The sequence below is a fragment of the Anolis sagrei genome, chromosome 2 (genome assembly GCF_037176765.1).
Source record: "Anolis sagrei isolate rAnoSag1 chromosome 2, rAnoSag1.mat, whole genome shotgun sequence".
Lineage (NCBI taxonomy): Eukaryota > Metazoa > Chordata > Lepidosauria > Squamata > Dactyloidae > Anolis > Anolis sagrei.
The window spans coordinates 103416784-103437017 of NC_090022.1; the positions used below are offsets into that span (position 1 = coordinate 103416784).

At 39.0% G+C, this 20234-nt stretch overlaps 1 protein-coding gene across 1 annotated transcript in view; it reads right to left on the minus strand.

The window, feature by feature from the left end:
* The window catches only part of LOC132765565 (serine protease inhibitor dipetalogastin-like), a 37620-nt gene extending 36134 nt beyond the window's left edge, over positions 1–1486 (minus strand). The window contains exons 1-2 of the mRNA XM_067464805.1: positions 1414–1486; positions 403–425 (exon numbers count right to left, since the gene is read on the minus strand). Coding sequence (XP_067320906.1) covers positions 403–425; positions 1414–1471 — 81 coding nt within the window. The 5' untranslated portion in view covers positions 1472–1486. The remainder of the gene's footprint in view (positions 1–402; positions 426–1413) is intronic.
* Positions 1487–20234: the final 18748 nt, after the last annotated feature.

A 20234-nucleotide genomic window follows, 5' to 3' on the forward strand; every position in this document is an offset into this window, starting at 1 on the left:
CCATGTTCTAGAAGCATTCTCTCCTGACAGTTCACCTGCATCTATGGTAAGCATCCTCAGAGACCTCACAACCTCTGAGGATGCTTGCCTTAGATACAGGCGAAACGTCAGGAGAGAATGCTTTTAGGACATGGCCATATAGCCTGAAAAACTTACAACAACTCAATCATATGTTTGTTTACTTAGAAGCAAAATCTGTTATTTTTCTGTAGCGTTTAATGCTTTATTTCCATCTTATGTATGGTGACATCTCTTTCTTCAATTTTTTCAGCGCCAACTTTCATGTTCTGTTTTATGAATTTCCGACTCATGTTAAAATGCTATGGCTGACTTCAGTCTATACTTTCCTGTGCAAGTAATTGGAGTGTTTCGAAATGACAGTTACAAAGTATATGAATTTACCTTATGTGCTGAAGTCCCTGAACCTGAAAAACATTTAGGAAAAGCATTATAACATCATTGAGAACAGTTTGGGATAGCTCATAAGTCTTTGGGATATTTCACTTGAGGGGCAAACGGTCTTCAGATTTAGTAAACCAGAAGTCCTGTATTAAAACAAGATGAATCCCTTTTATGAGTCAAGTCAGAACCCCATACATTAACACCACCACCCAAAACGAAACAAAAATTAATGTATCATTCCATCAGTGATGAAATTCAATAGGATATTGTTTTTCAGGCCCTCATAAATTTAGTTTTGTCCTGCTTGGCCAGTAGATAAATCTGCCATTAATTACCAAACAATTTAATGAACCTTATCAGAAGTCCTTTGTTAATGAGTCCTTCGAAGTTGTCTCTCCCATGTTAGAGGGCTGTCATAGACTTTTACTATTCCTGATGGCAAATCAGGGAAAGGAAACAGCTTTGGATCCACAGGTCCCAAGGCTTCCTTTGACCCCGACCATGATCTTCCTTTATGGCATCACCACCAGAGCGCAATAGCAAAACAAACATATTGCCGGAAGTTTCCATCAATACAACAGGTCATCCAGCAAGGGTCTTCCTTATAGGTTATGGAGAAAATGGTCCAGTAGTAGAATGCATGCTATTCAGTATTTTCACAGCCTCCCTTCCTAAAAGCATAAGATTGCTCCATAGACCCAATATATAAGACTTATATGTACTTTTCAATTATGATCCTGCAATGTGGATCTGAAATGATGGTCAGCATGGTTGGATCTTATGGGGTTCGACAAATTTTAATCAGCATTAAGTAACCAGAAATTCTTACCAATGACAACTTCAGGTAATAGAAATGGTTATACATTTAGAAATAATTATCTTAATCAACTAAGGTAAAAGAATAGATAGCTATCACGGTTTTCATTCTGTTGTACAGAGAAAATGAAATTTATAATATGTTACCAATATGTGTAGCCTTGAAAATGGCAGAGCAACGGAAATAAGTCTTACCTAGAAAGAAACAACAGCTCACAAGGGAAAGGATCACAGCGATAGTAGTTATCTTCATGGTTAAGGAAGGCAGTTTTCTCTCTGGATTCAGCTGGGGCTTTGCTCTTCTCTCTCCGATAGGTTTTTGACACACTTGAGAGCTTATTTATAGTATTCTATCTACAAATGCCATCTCATTTTTTCCTGTTAACATAAGGATTTCTGATGATCCACATTCCTAAACAATTTTATTTGGGCCAGAGATGAAGCAAGAGGAATGCAACTTTTCTTCATTTTAGATATGCTCTCTGAAAATTTGCAAATTGTGTGTGTGTGTTTGCATGTGGTGTTTGTCGGGGAGGGGAGACATCCTACCAAAGAGTGACTAAAGGGTCAGGAAGTTGTTTTTTCCCTATATCCTATTCTGTATGGAAACTTGTAGGGGCAGGGTGTAAGGTGAAACAGTGTGAAGTTGGTAGTGCTGGCTCCAAGAGCAGAGGACAATGCATGTAATTTTACTTCCACCACCACTTTTCCACCACTTTCCTGGCATCAGAACAGGAAGGCAGATTTGGGGATCAGGATCCAGCCTGGGCTAAATGGCATTACACTCCCCTGAATATGCAGGTATACAGTTTGGGGATCCTCCTGGATTCAGCACTGAAACTGGAGACACAGGTTCCTGTGCTTGTCAGGAGTGCATTTGCACATTTAAAAATACTGCATCAACTCCTACCATTCTTTAAGATGGTGGGTATGGCCACACTGGTGAATGCCTTAGGACCTTATCATATCCAGGATTAAAAGCATCTTTCCCCTACTTCTTTTTGTTGCCTGCATGGAGTCCCCTAGAGCCCATCACATGATGTAGGGCTGCTTCTGGTGAGACTCTGTAGGACTCTATTCCAGCAGCATTGCCGTAGTGAAGCTCAGAGGGGCCAGTTGCACTCTTCATAGAAAAAAGCCAGAGGAGCTGAAGACTAAGTGGAGGAACAGTGGGGAAACATTGTGGGAAGGGAGACTATGTGCCCCAAAGTGAGGTAACAAACCCTGACAGTTCATTACACTGCCCCATGATTGCCCCATGATCGCCCCCACTGTCCCCAGCTTTACGCCTGCTCATCTGATAAGGTCCTGTGTTACATCTCATTTGAATTACTGTAATGCACTTTGCAGGGGGCTGCTGGGAAAAGTTTGGAAACTTCAGCTGGTCCAAAGTGCTGTAGCCAGGGGGCTAGCTACAGGGAGGGGATGCACGAGCTCCATTGGCTGCAGGAGCTTTGATGCAGGAGCTCCATTGGCTGCCAGTTGGTTCCCACGCAGGATTCAAAATATGACCTATAGAGCCATATACGGTTCAGGTCCAGGTTATTTGGCTGAACGCATGTACAAACCTGCCCATATCCTGAGATCCTCAGGAGAGGGCCTTCTATCAGTCTCACCTCCATCGGTTGTGGGAGCATGAGGATTTTTTAGTTTTTAAATTATTTATTGTATCGTTTTTAGTGTTAAGAACTTCAATAAATACAGTGGCGTGGTCAAGGTAATTTTCACAGTTTCCATCTCACATGTTCCCCTTTGAACAGATTTGAGGGTAGAGAGGCTACAGATGGAAAGAGGATGTTTCAAAATAACTTGTTATTTTCAGTTATGGAAGTCTCCACTGGCTCCAAAACTCTACGACGGGTGATTTTTTCCATTGAGATGAAATGATGGTGTACTCTATGATTACCAGAGACAGTCACCATGTTATCCTCTGTAAATCTAATGGTATTGTGAATACCAGCATTTTAAGCCAAAAGTTAATCAATGCTAACTTAGTCAATGAAATATTTCCATTAGTTCTGATAGAAATGAATAACATCTATGACAATTTTAAAAACTTACAAAGATGCCCACATTTCTAAAATAAAGTCTGGACATATGATGTGTATTGCACAATAAGTAAAACTTTATTTATATCCCACCCTACTTCCCCCTGGGGTCTCAGAGCGGCTCACAACATAAAAGGGAAACATTCAATGTCATAAAAATTCAATAATAAATTAAACAATACAACTAAGCAATATAAATCATTCAATCATACAAACAATCACATAGAGAAAAATAAAGCAAATTATAGTGGAATTCAACGGGATATAAAGTTCAACAGTGACAAATGCAAGATACTCCACTTAGGCAGAAAAAATGAAATGCAAAGATACAGAATGGAGGATGTGTGGCTCAAGAGCAGTACGTGTGAAAAAGATCTTGGAGTCCTCGTGGACAACAAGTTAAACATGAGCCAACAATGTGATATGGTGGCAAAAAAGCCAATGGGATTTTGGCCTGCATCAATAGGAGCATAGTGTCTAGGTCTAGGGAAGTAATGCTACTAGGGCTGGGTAACCACAGAAAAATTTGTTTCTAAACTCGATTCGTTTTTAAGGGGTCCATCACGTTTCGTTTCTTTAAAGAATTCCGAAATTTTCCTTTTAAAAATTTTGAAATATACGAAATTTCGTAAATTTTGAATCTATTTGTTAATGGCGGACGCAATTGCGCAATGCGCTAAAAAAACCTCCAAATATGCTAAAAATATGCTGAAGAAACCTCCAAATGGGACAGGGGGAACTTCTAAAGGTTCCCTCTCCCTCTGTTGTTGACTGTTGGTGTGATAAAACAAACAACAACTATAAAACTTGCACCAGGCATGCGAAAATAATTACGAAACAATTTCAAAACAATTATGAAACAATTACGAAACAATTACGAAATAAGTTGAAAAAATTTTTCGAATCTATTTAACTCCTCACACTATTCCAAAATGGCTCAATATCAGATCGTAAGCTAATTTAAATACGAATTAATAATGAATTACGAAATTAATGAACAAAACCGCCCAGCCCTAAATGCTACCCCTCTATTCTTCTGTGGTTAGACCACTCCTGGAATACTGTGTCCAATTTTGGGTGCCACAACTGAAGAGAGATATTGACAAGCTGGAATGTGTCCAGAGGAGGGCGACTAGAATGATAAAGGGTCTGGAGAACAAGCCCTATGAGGAGCGGCTTAAAGAGCTGGGCATGTTGAGCCTGCAGAAGAGGAGACTGTGAAGAGATATGATAGCCATGTATAAATATGTGAGATGAAGTCACAGGGAGGAGGGAGCAAGCATGTTTTCTGCTGTCCTGGAGATTAGCATGTGGAGTCATGGCTTCAAACTACAGAAAAGGATATTCCACCTCAACATTAGGAAGAACTTTCTGACTGTGAGAGCTGTCCAGCAGTGGAATTTTCTGCCCTGGAGTGTGGTGGAGACTCCTTCTATGGAGGCTTTTAAACAGAGGCTGGATTGACATCTGTTGGGAGTGCTTTGAACATGATTTTCCTGCTTCTTGGCAGGGGGTTAGACTGGATGGACCCCGAGGTCTCCTCTAACTCTTATGATTCTATGAAAGTCACTCTACTGCAAATGGTGGAAACATGTCACTGTGTCAGGTTGCTTAAACTATTTGATGCTGGATCTTTCATTTTGCAACAGCAGAATGTATAACATAAAAATTGAGTAACAAGGAAGTGTTTCGTCCCTTTTCTTCATTAAAAAGTCATATAAGGAAGTTGGAGAAGCACAGTGGGGTCCATAACTGACATAACTGGCTCATTGGCAATGGTTGTAAAATAATGCAACAAAGAGTCTACGTGGCAGCATTTAGAGCAAGGCCAGCATTATTTTCTACTTTGAAGAGGATAGTTCTCCACAGGGAGAAATTTTGTCTTGAAGGCCTATCTGCTCCAAAGGCCTATCTGTAACAAAGAGGTCCAACTCATTTGCTGCCATTGTTGGAACAGTGGATGGCATCCCATACCTCCACCCAAGACAAGATATATACCATAGCTTTTCAAACATTTCATGCTGGTAACATGCTCTTTAGACATGCATCATGTCGTGTAACAGTAATTCAGTTTTAATAGCATATCAGAGGTTTAACCAATGTTTTATAATTTTTATTGTTTAATTTTGTTTACTTCTGTTTTGGCTTATCTTGTTTCATTTTTCTATTGATTTGATGTGTTATTATTCGTTTCTTTTGTGTTTATTCATGTTGTGAGTTGCCCCGGATTCTTTGGGGAGATGGGGCAGGGTGAAAATAAAGATGATGATGATGATGATGATGATGATGATGATGATGATTAACTAGTCCCTTATAAGAGAAAAAGGACACCACATATCTCATGAAATATTTTCATTTATATTTTTAAAATATATGGTTTTTAAGATACATTTTCAAAATCATTGTCAATTATGGGTTACAATATGTAAATATGTGCAAGAATCTAAAAAATCATATAACTCTAATAAATAAATACTAGTTAACATTTTAATGAGATGTATGAGGTTGATCGGATGGACACAGCATTTGATTTTTTATATGGAATATTAAAGACATTCACATTTCATGCTCAAGAATTTTTAAGCTTCCACATTTGTACACTGGTTTTAAAATTGTCATCGTTGAAGAGGATACTTCATAAATATATGTAGTAGAAAACAGCAGAAGAATTTTAATGCTTTTTTATTTATAGGTTCTTGTGGTTTTTTTTCGGGCTATAGAGCCATGTTCTAGAGGCATTTCTCCTGACGTTTCACCTGCATCTATGGCAAGCATCCTCAGAGGTAGTGAGGTCTGTTCCAACAGGCCTCTAAAAGGTGAAAAGAAGTCAATGGCTTGGAAAGAAAGCTGCTCTTGACATTTGTTACCAGGTAAACTGATTAAACACCTTTTAGAGGCTCTATAGCCCGAAAAAACCCACAAGAACCTAGTGATTCCAGCCATGAAAGCCTTCGACAATACTTTTTTATTTATGTTTGGATGCATTTTTGAAACACAGATCCAAAAGCTGTCTAAGGTTCACATGGGGCGGGGGGAGGGGGGATTCGCCCTGCGCCTTACATTGCCTCTTATCCAGCTCACGGGGGAGAAGTATTACCACTTGGCTTCCCTCCACATTCGCCCTGTTCTTCTAATTGAGAACACAAGGAGTCTCCTGTGTTCTTGTTGCTTCCTCTTATGACAATTTCACCACAGTTGAGGGACAGAGCCCCACCAAAGGTAGAAGAATGACATTTGATGGGATCTGGCAGACTCCGTTCCTCAACCTTGGGTGAAAGTATTGTACAACAGGTAAATTTACCCATGTGATGAGTTTGTAAGTCCCCCTCTTCAAACAGTATTAACAGACTTTGATATGTTTTTTATTTCAGCTAATGCTTCTTCACTAAGCAAAAAAGTTCTTTGTTGCAGTTGAAAGAAATGAATTTGTGATCCCACTTCTTGGATTTCAACATTTGGGAAGTAGTGATGAACTTTCTCTTCAAACAATGTTAGCTGGTCAAAAATTAGCAAGCTGATATCACATTTTATAACACTCAGTAATTTTGGCAAACATTTTTTAAAAATCATATAAGGAAATCTGAAAAAACACAGTGGGGTCCATGGCTGGCATAACTGGCTCATTGGCAATGGTTGTAAACTAATGCAAGACTCTACATCAGGGGTCCTCAAACTTCTTAAACAGAGGGCCAGATCCCAGTCCCTCAAATGCTTGGAAGGCTGGATTATAATTTGAAAAAAAATAACGAATTCCTATGCACACTGCACATATCTTATCTGTAGTGCAAAAAACACTTAAAAACAATACAAAAATTAAAATAAAGAACAAAAGTAGATGGATGTCATTTTTAAATATATATATATATTATTGATATTGAAAGGGTAGAGGAAAGGAAAAGATGGGAATGAAAGAGTTTTATACATGTAAAGTGGGAGAACAATAATATACAAAGAAAGCAAGAAAAGAAGAACAATATGAAGGTAACACACAAGCTATACAACCAAAAAGCTAAAAAGGAAAAAAAAGGCAGAAAAAAGAAAACGCTAAAAAATGTAGAGTGAAAAAAGAATAAAAAAAGTTTTTAAAAAGTAAAAAAACAAAACAAAAATAATCTTGGTGACTTCCTTCCAATCCTTTGCGGTTTCAAAATTATGTATTCTATTATGTTCTATATTACCCTAATTTTGGCATTATAAAGTTTCCTTCTTCTTATATTCCCTTTAATAAAAGTTCTATTTATGATTCTTTAATATTCTTCTTTTTTCATATTCGTCCATCAGTGACCAGTGTGTCTGGTTAATAGGGTTTTATTTCCCTCATTTTGTTCAACCATTGATCAATATCCAGTATTTCCTTCTGTTTCCATTGTTTCATATATGTTATCCCGGCAGCTGTCATCAGGTACACAAGTAAAATGTCATCATTTGAATCTAATGTTGAGGGACAGAGCTCCACCAAAAGTAGATGGATGTCATTTGATGGGATCTGGCAGACTCCGTTCCTCAACCTTGGGTGAAAGTATTATACAAAAAGTAAATTTACCCATGTGATGAGTTCGTAAGTCCTCCTCTTCATACATCTTTAACAGAGTGATTTGTTTTTTTATTTTAGCCAATGCTTCTTCACAATTTCAGAGGTTAGCCAGAAGAGATAAGGACGTATTTTAAAACAAGCAATGCATGGAAGTGGAAGAAGACAACAGAATAGGAAGGACAAGAGACCTCTTCCATACTACTCTATTATCCCTGGGTTTGATCTTATCCTCTAGTATAGCAGATCTTGAGACACTGGAAGCTTTGGTACTAGCCTTATGAATTACATATTCAGGATAGCTCTTGCCTCTAAACTGATTTTGCAGTATTTCCATGTTATGTTTAAAGTCCTGTGGTAAGGTGCAGTTACATTTGATTCTTAGCATCTGTGCGTATGGTAGATTATTTTTAAGGGGTATGCTGTGATAACTATTATAATGCAGAAATGCATTTCTGTCTGAGGGTTTGCGATAATTGTCAACTAGCAGCTTGTTGTTGTCTTTCATTACTTTTACATCCAGATATGCTATACTATTGGGATTGATATTGCCTGTAAATTTAATGCAAGGATGAATAGTATTGACCCGTGTTAGTAATTCCTGAGCTGTCTGTTCTTTCTGCATGATCAAAAAATATCATCTATATATCTGCAATATTTTACCATGTGGTTGTGAAGGAGATTTTTTCATGATTTAAAATAAATTTAACTTCCAAATCATTCATAAATAAATTGGCTATGGATGTAGTGACTGTGCTCCCCATAGCCACGCCCAGAGTTTGAAAATAAAAACATTGGTCAAATCTAAAATAATTTTTCTCAAGGATTCATCAATCAAATCTAATAGAAAATGGGTAGGAGGATGTAAGGTGGGTCTCAAATCAAGTGTGTTTCCACAGATCTCTCGAGCTTCTGCTAAAGGAATGCTAGTATATAGGAAAGTCATGTCCATTGTCAATTTTTTTAATTTTGTTTAATAAAACTGTTTATTTTTGTTATGGTACATAACAGAAAAGCAAATCGTGGCAGATATAATCAGGTAACAATATTTTTGATGTGCACATGCCTATCTACCTTAGTCAATCAACCAGTTAATTTTGACATTGAGTACAAATTATTATCATTTACATAACTTAATACACATTGTTGTTGTTCATTCGTTCAGTCGTCTCCGACTCTTCGTGACCTCATGGACCAGTCCACGCCAGAGCTCCCTGTCGGCCGTCACCACCCCCAGCTCCTTCAAGGTTAATACACATAGACTTGCTATTTCTGCCTGTTTTCCACTACTTTCAGTCAAAGCTTTCTATTCAATTTTTCCCATAACATTCAGAAAATCAGCACATAGCATTTTACACACAGCAGACCATACACTCATCCCAAAACCCCTATCCCAAACAAAATACAACCATAGTCATTAAGACCGCACCAGCGGAAACAGAAAGATTTTCTATGATGTTAATGAAATGTTTAGTGTCTTTGATGTATGATATGGTTTGTTTGACAAAGGGCTGTAGAAAAAAATCAACAAATTTAGATAATGGTTCAAGAATTGAGCCGGACCCAGAGATAATGGGTTGGCCTAAAGGTGACCTAATAGCTTTGTGAATTTTTGGAAGTATGTACAGGACTGGAGTGCGAGGATGTGGGGTAAGAAAATCTCTTTCTTTTTCTGTGATATAACCAAGGCTGAGTCCTTCCAGGGTTATGGTTTTGATAATGAGTTGGATGTGTTTAGTAGGGTCTCTGTCCACAGGGGAGTAATGTTCTTGGATAGAAAGTTGTCTGTATACCTCATTCATGTAGTCTGTAATGTTCATGGCAACAATGGGACCCCCTCTTGTCTGCCAGTTTCCACACAATGTTCTTGTCATTGGCTAATTCCTTGAGAATTTGCCAATCTATGCTGGAAAAAATATTTTTGTATCTGTCCTTATTGGGAATGCATTTCAAAATTTTTTCATCACAGACAATTTTCTCAAAGGCCTTGATCCGGTTGCAGGTTGGAGTCGACTCATGTGTAATGAAGGGAATAGGATACCTATTGTGACTACTGGAGTCTACTTGTGTGCAATAAAGAATAGGACATTTATGGTCATTCAAGGACTATTCTTACTCACATGAAGGTTTTGTTTCATACTTCAAGAGAAGAACCAATTGTTTCTGCTTAATGTGAATGTGGCAGCTCTGTGTTTTGTTGATATGTGTATTTGTAACATATACATTGAGTTAATTTAGATACTCTCACATTACCACAATCAGTGGATTTTGGTCTCCACAGTTTTAGGGGAACCCATTTTTCTTTTCAGTGAGTGAATTAGCACCAGACATCCTGAGGAGTGATGTTGAATGAGCCTTAAAAAGCATTGTTAATAACAAGGCAGCAGGAGACGACGGGATCCCAGCTGAACTGTTTAAAATCTTGTAAGATGATGGTGCCAAGGTGATGCATGCCATATGCAAGCAAATATGGAAAACACAAAAAAGGCCATCAGACTGGAAAAAATCCATTTGTATCCCTATACCAAAAAAAGTAAATGCTAAAGAATGCTCAAACTTTTGTACAGTGGCACTTATTTCGCATGCCAGTAAGGTAATGCTCAAGATCCTGCAAGGAAGACTCCAGCAATACATGGAGAGAGAGTTGCCAGATGTACAAGCTGGGTTTAGAAAAGGCAGAGGAACGGGAGACCAAATTGCCAATATCTGCTGGATAATGGAGAAAAGCAGGGAGTTTTTAAAAAACTTTTAACTGTGTGGATCATAATAAATTGTGGCAAGTTCTTGGTGGTATGAGGATACCAAATCACCTTGTCTGTCTCCTGAGGAATCTGTATAACAACCAAGTAGCAATAGTAAGAACTGACCACAGAACAGCAGACTGGTTCAAGATTGGGAAAGGCGTACGGTAGGGTTTAATACCCAACCTATTCAACTTGTATGCAGAACACATCATGTGATGTGTGGGGCTTGATGAATGCAAGGTTGGAGTTAAAATTGCTGAAAGAAACATTAACAATCTTAGGTATGTGGATGATGCCACTTTGATGGCCAAAAGCGAGGAGGAGCTAAGGAGCCTTCTAACCAAGGTGAAAGAAGAAAGTGCAAAATCTGAGTTGAAGTTAAACATAAAAAAAACACCAAGATTATGGCAACAAGACTGATTCATAACTGGCAAATAGAGGGAGAAAACATGGAGGCAGTGCAGACTTTGTATTTCTAGCTGCAACGATTACTGCAAATGCAGACTGCAGCCAGGAAACCAGAAGACGTTTACTTCTTGGGCAGAGAGCATTGACCAATCTCGATAAAATAGTGAAGAGTAGATAGAGGCATCACACTGGCAACGAAGATCCATATAGTCAAAGCAAAAGTATCCCCTGTATTTATTTATTTATTTCATTTACTTATACCCCGCCCTTCTCACCCCGGGGGGGACTCAGGGCGGCTTACAGTGGGGGCACAATTAGATGCCCAAAACAATTCGCAAGCAATACAAATACAAACAATTCAACAATTAATTAAAAACATCAGTAACCTATGGATGTGAGAGCTGGACCATAAGGAAGTCTGAGCGAAGGAAGATAGACGCTTTTGAACAGTGGTACTGGAGTAAAATTCTGATAGTGCCTTGGACTGTGAGTAGATCCAACCAGTTCATACTCCGGAAAATAAAGACCGAATGCTCATTGGAAGGAAGGATATAAGAGGCAAAGATGAAGTACTTTGACCACATCATGATCAGACAGGAAAGTTTAAAGAAGACAATGATGCTGGGGAAAATGGAAGGAAAGAGGAAGAAGGGCCGACCAAGGGCAAGATGGATGGATGGTATCCTTGAAGTGACTGGCTTGACCTTGAAGGAGATGGGGTGGTGACGGCCGACAGGGAGCTCTGATGTGGGCTGGTCCATGAGGTCATGAAGAGTCAGAAGTGATTGAACGAATAAACATCAGCAAACCAGAATAAAGCTCTCTGAAGCAGATCACAGACAGAACACATCAGTTCATGTTATCTTTTCATCTCTCAAACTTCATGCGGCTATTTTGAAAGTCTTTCGCCATGCTTCTTTCTATTTTTCTATGCATGTAAATGGTTCCCATGATACATCACCAGTATCACCTATCCCTTGAGCTGATCAGCACAGGGAAAAGGACTGGCCTTGTCCATGTCACTGTTATCTCTGATCCCAGCTGACTGTACATCTCCATGCAAACACCTGGCAGTTGCGGAAACTGTGTGGTCACATCAACAGAAGTGCTTGCATGTCAAAGAAGAAGGAGTGGAGATCAACCCCCTCCTTCATGGTTGATGACGTCACAACAGAGTGCCTGCAATGGCCAAGGGCTTGCTCAGAGATCTGTGGCTGGCTGGGAGAAACACTGGTGACACAAAAGGTGAAATGATGCAGGGCCATTGCAGTCTCAGCTTGGTTGGACTCTGTGGATGCCATTCTGCCACTGCAGTGGGTTTAGCAAGAGGCAGGGGGCCACCCCCAGGGTCAATTTGGAGCATTTCTGTTCTGGACTGGCCCTAAACCAGTCATTGTACTCAACATATGAAACCTAAATAAATATCATGTTTAGACTTGGCTCCCATTTGCAAGATATCTCATTATTAGGGCTGCGCAATTCGTTTCGTTAATTCGTAATTCGTTAAAAAATTCGTTAATTTTTGAATTACGAAACGATTACAAAACATTTTTTTTAACCTGGAAGTGTTTTTAAATATCGAAACGGCAGGCGCCAAAAAATTTTGTATTTCCATCCATTTCGGAAATACTAAGATGGCCGCCTGCCGATGCTTGCTGAGAGGGGCGAGCGAGCGGCGAGCGAGAGGGGCGAGTGAGCTTCCTGTTTTGGGTCAAGGCGAGGGAGGCGAGCAGCTGCCCTGCGCTGGAGCAGGGCGCCCGAAGCAGTAGCAGCTGCTGCTGGGCTCCTCCAATGCCATTAACCAACCAACCTGCCCGAGCGGCTTGCTCTCCTACCCCGTGCTCGCTGCCTCTGCTGGATGGATTGGCTATCTCCCTCTGATGGCTTCTCTCCAAAGTCTCTCTCTCTCCTGAGGAGAGAGAACCTGTGTGCGCGCGCGTGTGTGTTCCTGTGCTACCAGCCCAAGCGGCTCGCTCTCTTCCCCCTCGCTCGCTCGCTCGCTGCATCTGCTGGATTCGATGATGGCTATTCCCCCCTGCCTGCCCTTCTCCCAATGCCAGGCGCGATGCTGACGTCGCTCTCTCACTCTCTATGCCTCCTGAGGAGAGGGAACTCCAGCAGAGACAGCGAGTGCAAGGGAAGAGAGGAAAAAACACAGGAACACACATACGTGCACTCTATCTCTCATTTCTCTCTGAAGCCCTGCCCCGCCAGGCTCAACATCACTCAACACCCCCAGCATAATTTATGCCACTATCCTGTCCCTTCTCAAAAACAAAAGGGAGGGGGGGAAAGGAGGAGGGAGTTCTAGCGTTCTCTAATCTCTACTCACTCCCCCACTGCTCCAGTTTCCCGGGCTTTGAGGCTTCATGGATTCCGTAAAGCAGCAAAGAGAAGAGAGAAAATTCTCTGCTGACACCTACAGGCGCATAGCTGCAACTGCAACTCAGGAAAACTTAAATTTAAAAAATATTTAAAAAATATTGAAAAAAAAAGGGCGCCATCTTTACAAAATGTTTTGTAAATATTTACGAAATTTCGTAAATAATAAAACATTTTTTGGGAAAGTTTTGTAAATATTTTAAATATCGAAACAAAAAAACACCCCAATTACAAATCGATTTTAGAAACAAATTTTTTCTTGATCAAACAGGCCTACTCATTATGTATATGTAAATATTCCAAAATCTAAAAAAATCCCAAGTACAAACCTCTTCTTGTCACAGCCATTTTAGATAAGGGATACCCAACCTGGTTTTGGTTAAAATTAACTGACCTGGGAAACTGGAATAAAAAGTATCTGATTGTACAAGAAACAGACAGAAAACATTTTTGGATAAACAAAGCTTGTATAAAGAAATCCAAAGGATCAGGAACAAACTTGGGACTTTCTAGTTTTTTTAAATCAGTCTGAATGTGCCCATTATGGATAGCTCATATTATGTGGATTGCCTCAAGAGCATTTAAAATCAATAATAATAATCTAGTAGAAGGGAAAAAACATTTAAAAGGTGGGAAATGTAGGAATATTAGCTATGTAAGATGTTGTCTTGATGCTGCCTCTACCCCAACAAATCTGTGTTTGAAGAAGATTGAGCAAATGGGAACTTTCTGCCTAGTGCTATGTATTAACAACCGCAAGAGATGTTTGGAGGAGTTGTTCTTTCCTGTATACAAGATGCAGGCAGTCAAAGAATATTGAGAAGCTGAAAGATATTTTTAAAAATAAAGTTCTGCTATCCAGGCCTCTTACTATATTCAGCCTGGCAAAGATTTACCTTTTGTAGATTTCATTATCAATGGATTTGATTAATATATTCTGTTTAAGGCCCTCCAGCACAAATTTATGATTGATTTCTGCCCTCAGCATTTGTAGGTCATCCAGTGTGATTCTGTGGTCACAGAATTTGCTTATAGATTTGCACTGGAGGACCTAGAGAATCAGATAAAAAGAGGCTATTTAAATTTCTGTTTTTAGTGGGGATCCTAACCCCTAATCCTCATAAGAGGAAAGACATGTATTTCCAAGGGGGAGATAAAGGTTAAGAAGCCTTTCCCATCTTTATGTAGAAATGGGTCAGTGGGTGATTGGAGAGATTTCAGGATTCAGGTGGTGTTAGTTTCACATATCTTAACAAAATTACACTTGGAAGATATGGCTCTGAAACAAGATATGACTTTGAAGCAAGAAAACATTGAAAGTTATATATTTACACATATATCTTATGCACATAGTCGAAGTCCTTGTCATCATCCAGATCTTCAGGACCAACTTATTCTTCAGCTTTTTCTGGTTCTGGTTCCGGTTCCAGTTCTGGGTGTGATTTGGGGTCTGGGTCTAGTTTGGGATCTGGGTCTAGTTTGGGATCTGGGTCTAGTTTGGGATCTGGGTCTAGTTTGGGGTCTGGGTCTAGTTTGGGATCTGGGTCTATTTTGGGATCTGGGTCTACTTTGGGGTCTGGGTCTACTTTGGGATCTGGGTCTACTTTGGGATCTGGGTCAAATTTGGGGTCTGGGTCTGGTTTGGGTTCTGGGTCTGTTTTGGGGTCTGGGTCTGGTTCTGGGTCAGGCTGTTTAGATTAAAAAAAGAAACCAAAATTCAAAGTCAAACACTTATAATTCTTTGCCAACTCACAGAGGATCTACTTTGTGAGTAATGCATGACACAAACAATCAATACTAGTACTCCGAATTGCAATAAGAATTGGATCTTGAAAACTGTAATACTCCACATCATGAATGTACAGTATTCTGTTGCCTTTACTTCTCAACTGAGATGGAAGACAGCAGGACAGAATGTTGTACATGGAGCCCTTCTAGAGCAACCCCAAGGCTAGTGGCTCTAAAACAAGGTGTACATTTGACCTTAACCCACAAGTGAAGAAGCAGGATCTCAACATCCCGCAATCATCCCTCTGGAGGACATAGGACAATTCTCTAGACCAATGTAGGCACAGGTTACCCTTTGGCTAATATATGTATTTGCTCCAAACTTCCTCAGATATCTTCTAAGGAGCATGAAGGGCATTTGCCACCATATTCTCCTTGCTTTCTCTCACCCCCTTGGGGTGAAAACATTTTTTTTCCAAAAAGATTTTTTAAAATCTTAGATAGTAAAATTTTAGTATTTTTGAGGAAAGTTCTGAAAAAAAACACATTTGTACATAAACCCAAGGAAATATGTTTGGAAGCAAATTAATTGTTAAACAGCATAAATATCTCAGAGAGAGTATTCATAATGGTAGCTGACATCATCTTGGTTTGTATACAATGTTTCTAGTACAGCTTAGTAATTCTAGTTCATATGTAGTTATAATCAATCCTGCAATGACTTTCCCCCTTGCTGGGAAAACTGCATCATGGAAGCTAATTTTTAATTTATGGTTAAACAACTTTGAGCAAATTTTAAATATTTCACATTTCATTAAGTCCTTATTGTTTAAATTGCTTTCTAAGGAGGCACTTTTATACAATAGTTCCAATAAGAATTATGCATGCAAAATGTTAGAGAGAAGATGGTCCTGATCAGGAAAACATAACTTTAATACTGGTACATGAAAACTAAATAAAGCTACATGATGAACAAAACAAAGGAAAATATAAATATATACAGGATTATTTTACACAGTTTTGAAACTGTCTATTTATTTATGGAGTGAATTGACACATTTTGACAGGCTTTTGTGAACTGACTGCTATAACTTTTCATTGTGTGCCTTCTTAATTGTGTCCTGTTTGACTGGTTGTTATCTTTTGTTTCTGAATGGATTTTTAAAAGGATTTAATTCTACATCGACTATTCAACGTTTTATATGTTTAAATTTTACGTTTCAAACATTACCAAGTGACTTCTCTATTTTCTTCCATAATCTCCCTTTCACTTTTCATTTTACAACCTCAACATACCAGCTAAAAATAGGAAAGTTCCTGTTGTCACTGCTTTCAGTGACTTGTTCATGTTTTCATATGTTGTATCAGCTCTGCAACCATTCTGAGAAAATGCTGTTCTTGTGTGATTTCAAGGCTTTTCTGACTTCTGGCAACCCAAAGGCAAACCAGATAGGAGTGTCATAAGGCAAAAACAACTACAAGGTGAACCTATCAACAGGATTTTCCGAAGTCAAGAGAGAATGAAAAGATAATATTTATCCTATGTTTTCCGGCAATGTACTCCAATATTTGTGAATTGGATATACTGCCCAAAGTCACCCAATAGGTTTTAATGGCTGAGTGAGGACTTGAACTCCATTCTCCAGAGTTATAGCCCAATGCTCAAACCACTATGCTAGTCTCGCTGCCATATGAGAAAACCAGACACACATAAACTCAGAAGGAAATATAAAGGTACCTTCTTGCTGCATGCACCTATATATGCGATGCCCATATCCTCTCCCATTAACCTTGGGGAAAGAAAACAAAGTAACCAGTGTGATGATGCTTCTTCAAATTAATACTCTTCACAAAACTTCATTACAGATCAGGACAGGACAAACTTTGCTGTTATTCAATCACAGAGAATCATAATGCCTTTCTAATCTCCAGCAAATCACCTCATCTTTTCTTAGATTCTAATTTCTCTATTCCTATCACTTTGCTCATCTAGAGACACCAAATGTGTGACTCTAGTGATGGCTTTCGATGCTGTATTTATTTTCCCTGCTCCCTAACGTTCCACTAACATTTTGATAATTGCTATCTCTTTTTCTGGTTTTTGTTTTGTTTTGCTTCACCCTCCTTCCAACTTTCTGTTAAAACCTGATAATTAAAGAAAATGCATTTCAAAAATGTTATCATTCATGTTCCTTTTTGGGTTTCTGCTGGTGATATCTGCTGTAGGCATGTGTAATCCCCTTGCATCCCCTCACTTTTCCTTTTGTACACACTTATATTTTCTGAAACAACTCAGTTTTAGTGCTATATTGCCAAAATAGAAAGATGAATTCAATTCATTCAAACTCCTCATCACCCAGCTAAAATAGCAGCACTATCAGGAATGAGGGTACTAATATGTGTATGAGGGGTCACTCATATGAAGATTTTAGTTTTCACTGTAGTGAATTTGGCTCGCCTTAGAAAGTTAGGACGTGATCTACCTTAAAGGGCTGGCGCATGAGCAGCCATTTTGTGGTGCCCAGAGAATGATAGCACCATTGGAGAGCTATTTGCATGAGAGCGACCTGATTGGCCATATGCAAATGAGCGGGTGCCAAGATTTGAAAGAGGGACAGAGACAATGATGACAGCTGGAGAAGCCCAACTGAACATTCTATGGCAGTTAGTGAGTCAGCTGGAGGCTGCCTATGAGAGTTGGTTAGTGAGTTAGGGTCAGGAAACAAGTAGCCAAAAAGCAGCTGGAAGACTGGTCAAGGGAATAGGTTAAAGATAGCGAGGAGTTTTTTTATGTATTCGCATAACAGTTCTTTTGGAGGAAAAGGAATAGATGAGTGAAACTCATTTTGAAATATTGTTCTGTAAGCAGCAAGCATTTGATCCTTTGTAACCACTACAGTTACAAGAAGAATGCTACAAATAAACTGAGTTACTGTTTCATCATAAACAAAGCCTCTCTCTCTCAGTCTTTCAGTTAGAGACCCCTCTGTGCTTTCGTTTCAAATGGTGGCAAGCGGTGGGATGATGAAATAAAAGTGCCCCCCCCCCGCCTGAAGTTTGTTTGTTTGCCCTATTTGGTTTCAGTGACCATTTCAGATCTAAGGATTGGAAGGAGATGATTCCACATTAAATGAACCTTCAAATAAGATGGTTTGTGTGTGTGTGTGTGAGAGGAGCAACTTGAGAAACTGCATGTTGTTTCTGGTGTGAGAGAATTGGCCATTCTGCATTCTGCAAGGACATTCACCAGGGGGCACCCAGATATTTGATTTTTTACCATCCTTGTGGGAGGTTTCTCTCATGTCCCCACATGAGGAGCTGGACTAGACAGAGGGAGCTCAACCTGCTCTCCCCAGATTTGAACCACTGACCTGTTGGTCAGCGATCCTGCTGGCACAAGGGTTTAACCCAATACACAACCAGGGGCTCTTTAAAATAAGATGAATAGAAGAAAGCCCTTCCTTATTGGCCCCTTTCTTTGCAAATCTAGCACTTCTTATTCAGAACATGTGAATAAATCATTCTTGACAGCGCATGCACATATTTTATCCATTTTTGCCAGGGCTTTAACTGCAGAAATCCAGCTTGTTTAGCTGTGGGACTTACTGTTTCCTAAAACAGAACATGCATCTGTTGCCCATGGTTATGCCTGTAGTGGTACAAACTTCTATACCATCACCTTGGCAGACTTTTATAGGATTGGGATAGTCACTGCATTCATCCTGTAATTACAAACAAAAGATTCTTATTTTGATGCCAGAAAAAAAATGAAAGTAGTAGTATTACAGTCAATTCTCTCCAGGATTACATACAAATCATCAATTGAGCTTCTTCATAAAAATCTCAAACCTGTACAGTTCATTCCATTAGTGTAGTTGTTGCACAGATTTTAGATCAATGGCAAAAAAAGAAATGCATAGCAAACTCAGAAGAATAAGCAGGTTTGCTTTCGTTTTAGTATCTATAATATTCAAACATACAAGCCAAGGAAGGAGAAGCCTCTGCTGAAAGGAAAGCATGCTGGAGAAGGGACTGATACTGTAAGAGTGATTGAATTAGATTTCTTCCATGTATGGTCCTGGGCTTGTTCAGGGTTAATAATCATGGCTTTCATTTGCATCCATGGATATTAACTAAATGTAGTTGTATGAGATAATCATGGATTTGTATAAACATTAGAAGGATGAGAGAAGATAGTCTGCCTTTAAACAAATGAACGCACAAATAAAGACTGTTTTATTAAAGACCAAATAAAGAACGCACAAATAAAGCCTTTGACAATACAAAGTCTGGTTTGAAATTTAATAAGAATTTTTAAGATTGTGTAGTGAGAGGAAAGACACTCTCTGTAACTATATATTATACACATACACCTCTTGAGAGTTCAACCTTCTTCACTTCTTCTACTCCCTCTTTCTCCTTTCTTGTCTTTCTTCACAATTTTTTCCTCCTTTACAACTTATTCTAGTTTCTTTTACACTTTATGTTGTGATTCCTCCTTTCTCTCCCTGTCCCCCTCTCTCTGGCTCTTTCTCTTTTTCTACCTCCACCTTTTTATTTTCCCCTTCCTCCAACTTCTGTCCTCTTTCCCCTTCTTCTACCTCTTCCTCCTCCTCTTCCACTTTTTAAAAATTATAATCTCCTTCTTTCTATTTCTCTCCAATCAGGCCTGGACCCTGCAATATAAAAACCGAATGCATTTCAACCATGTTAATTTCATAAAGTTTTATCTCCCGTGGTCTTTGTTTTTACTTATTCCTGAATTGAAGGAAATTCTTGTGAAAGCAGCTTGATGAGTTCTCTGCCCATTTTTTAAAAGTGAACTCAACAAACAATCTTTCAATCAATAACCAATTAATTTTTTTCTTTCCATGTTCTCACTGTTGTTTCTTTCTCATTGTCCTCATTTACTTTTCCTCTTATTTTCCCTCTTTCTACCTTGCCCTATTCAGGTTTCCAAATGAATGCATCAGAACACAAATATATATGGAGTGTGTGGTTGCATGTGCAAAGGCAGTTTCTCATTAAGAAAACACTCCTGTAACCAAAATGATATAGTATAAATCAATAGAGAAAACCAAGATTAGCAAGACTTGGACTATTCTTTTTCTGATGTATTAAACCAGAAAATGAAGGCCCGATTTCACCAAATGTTAATTGACATTACATAAACTA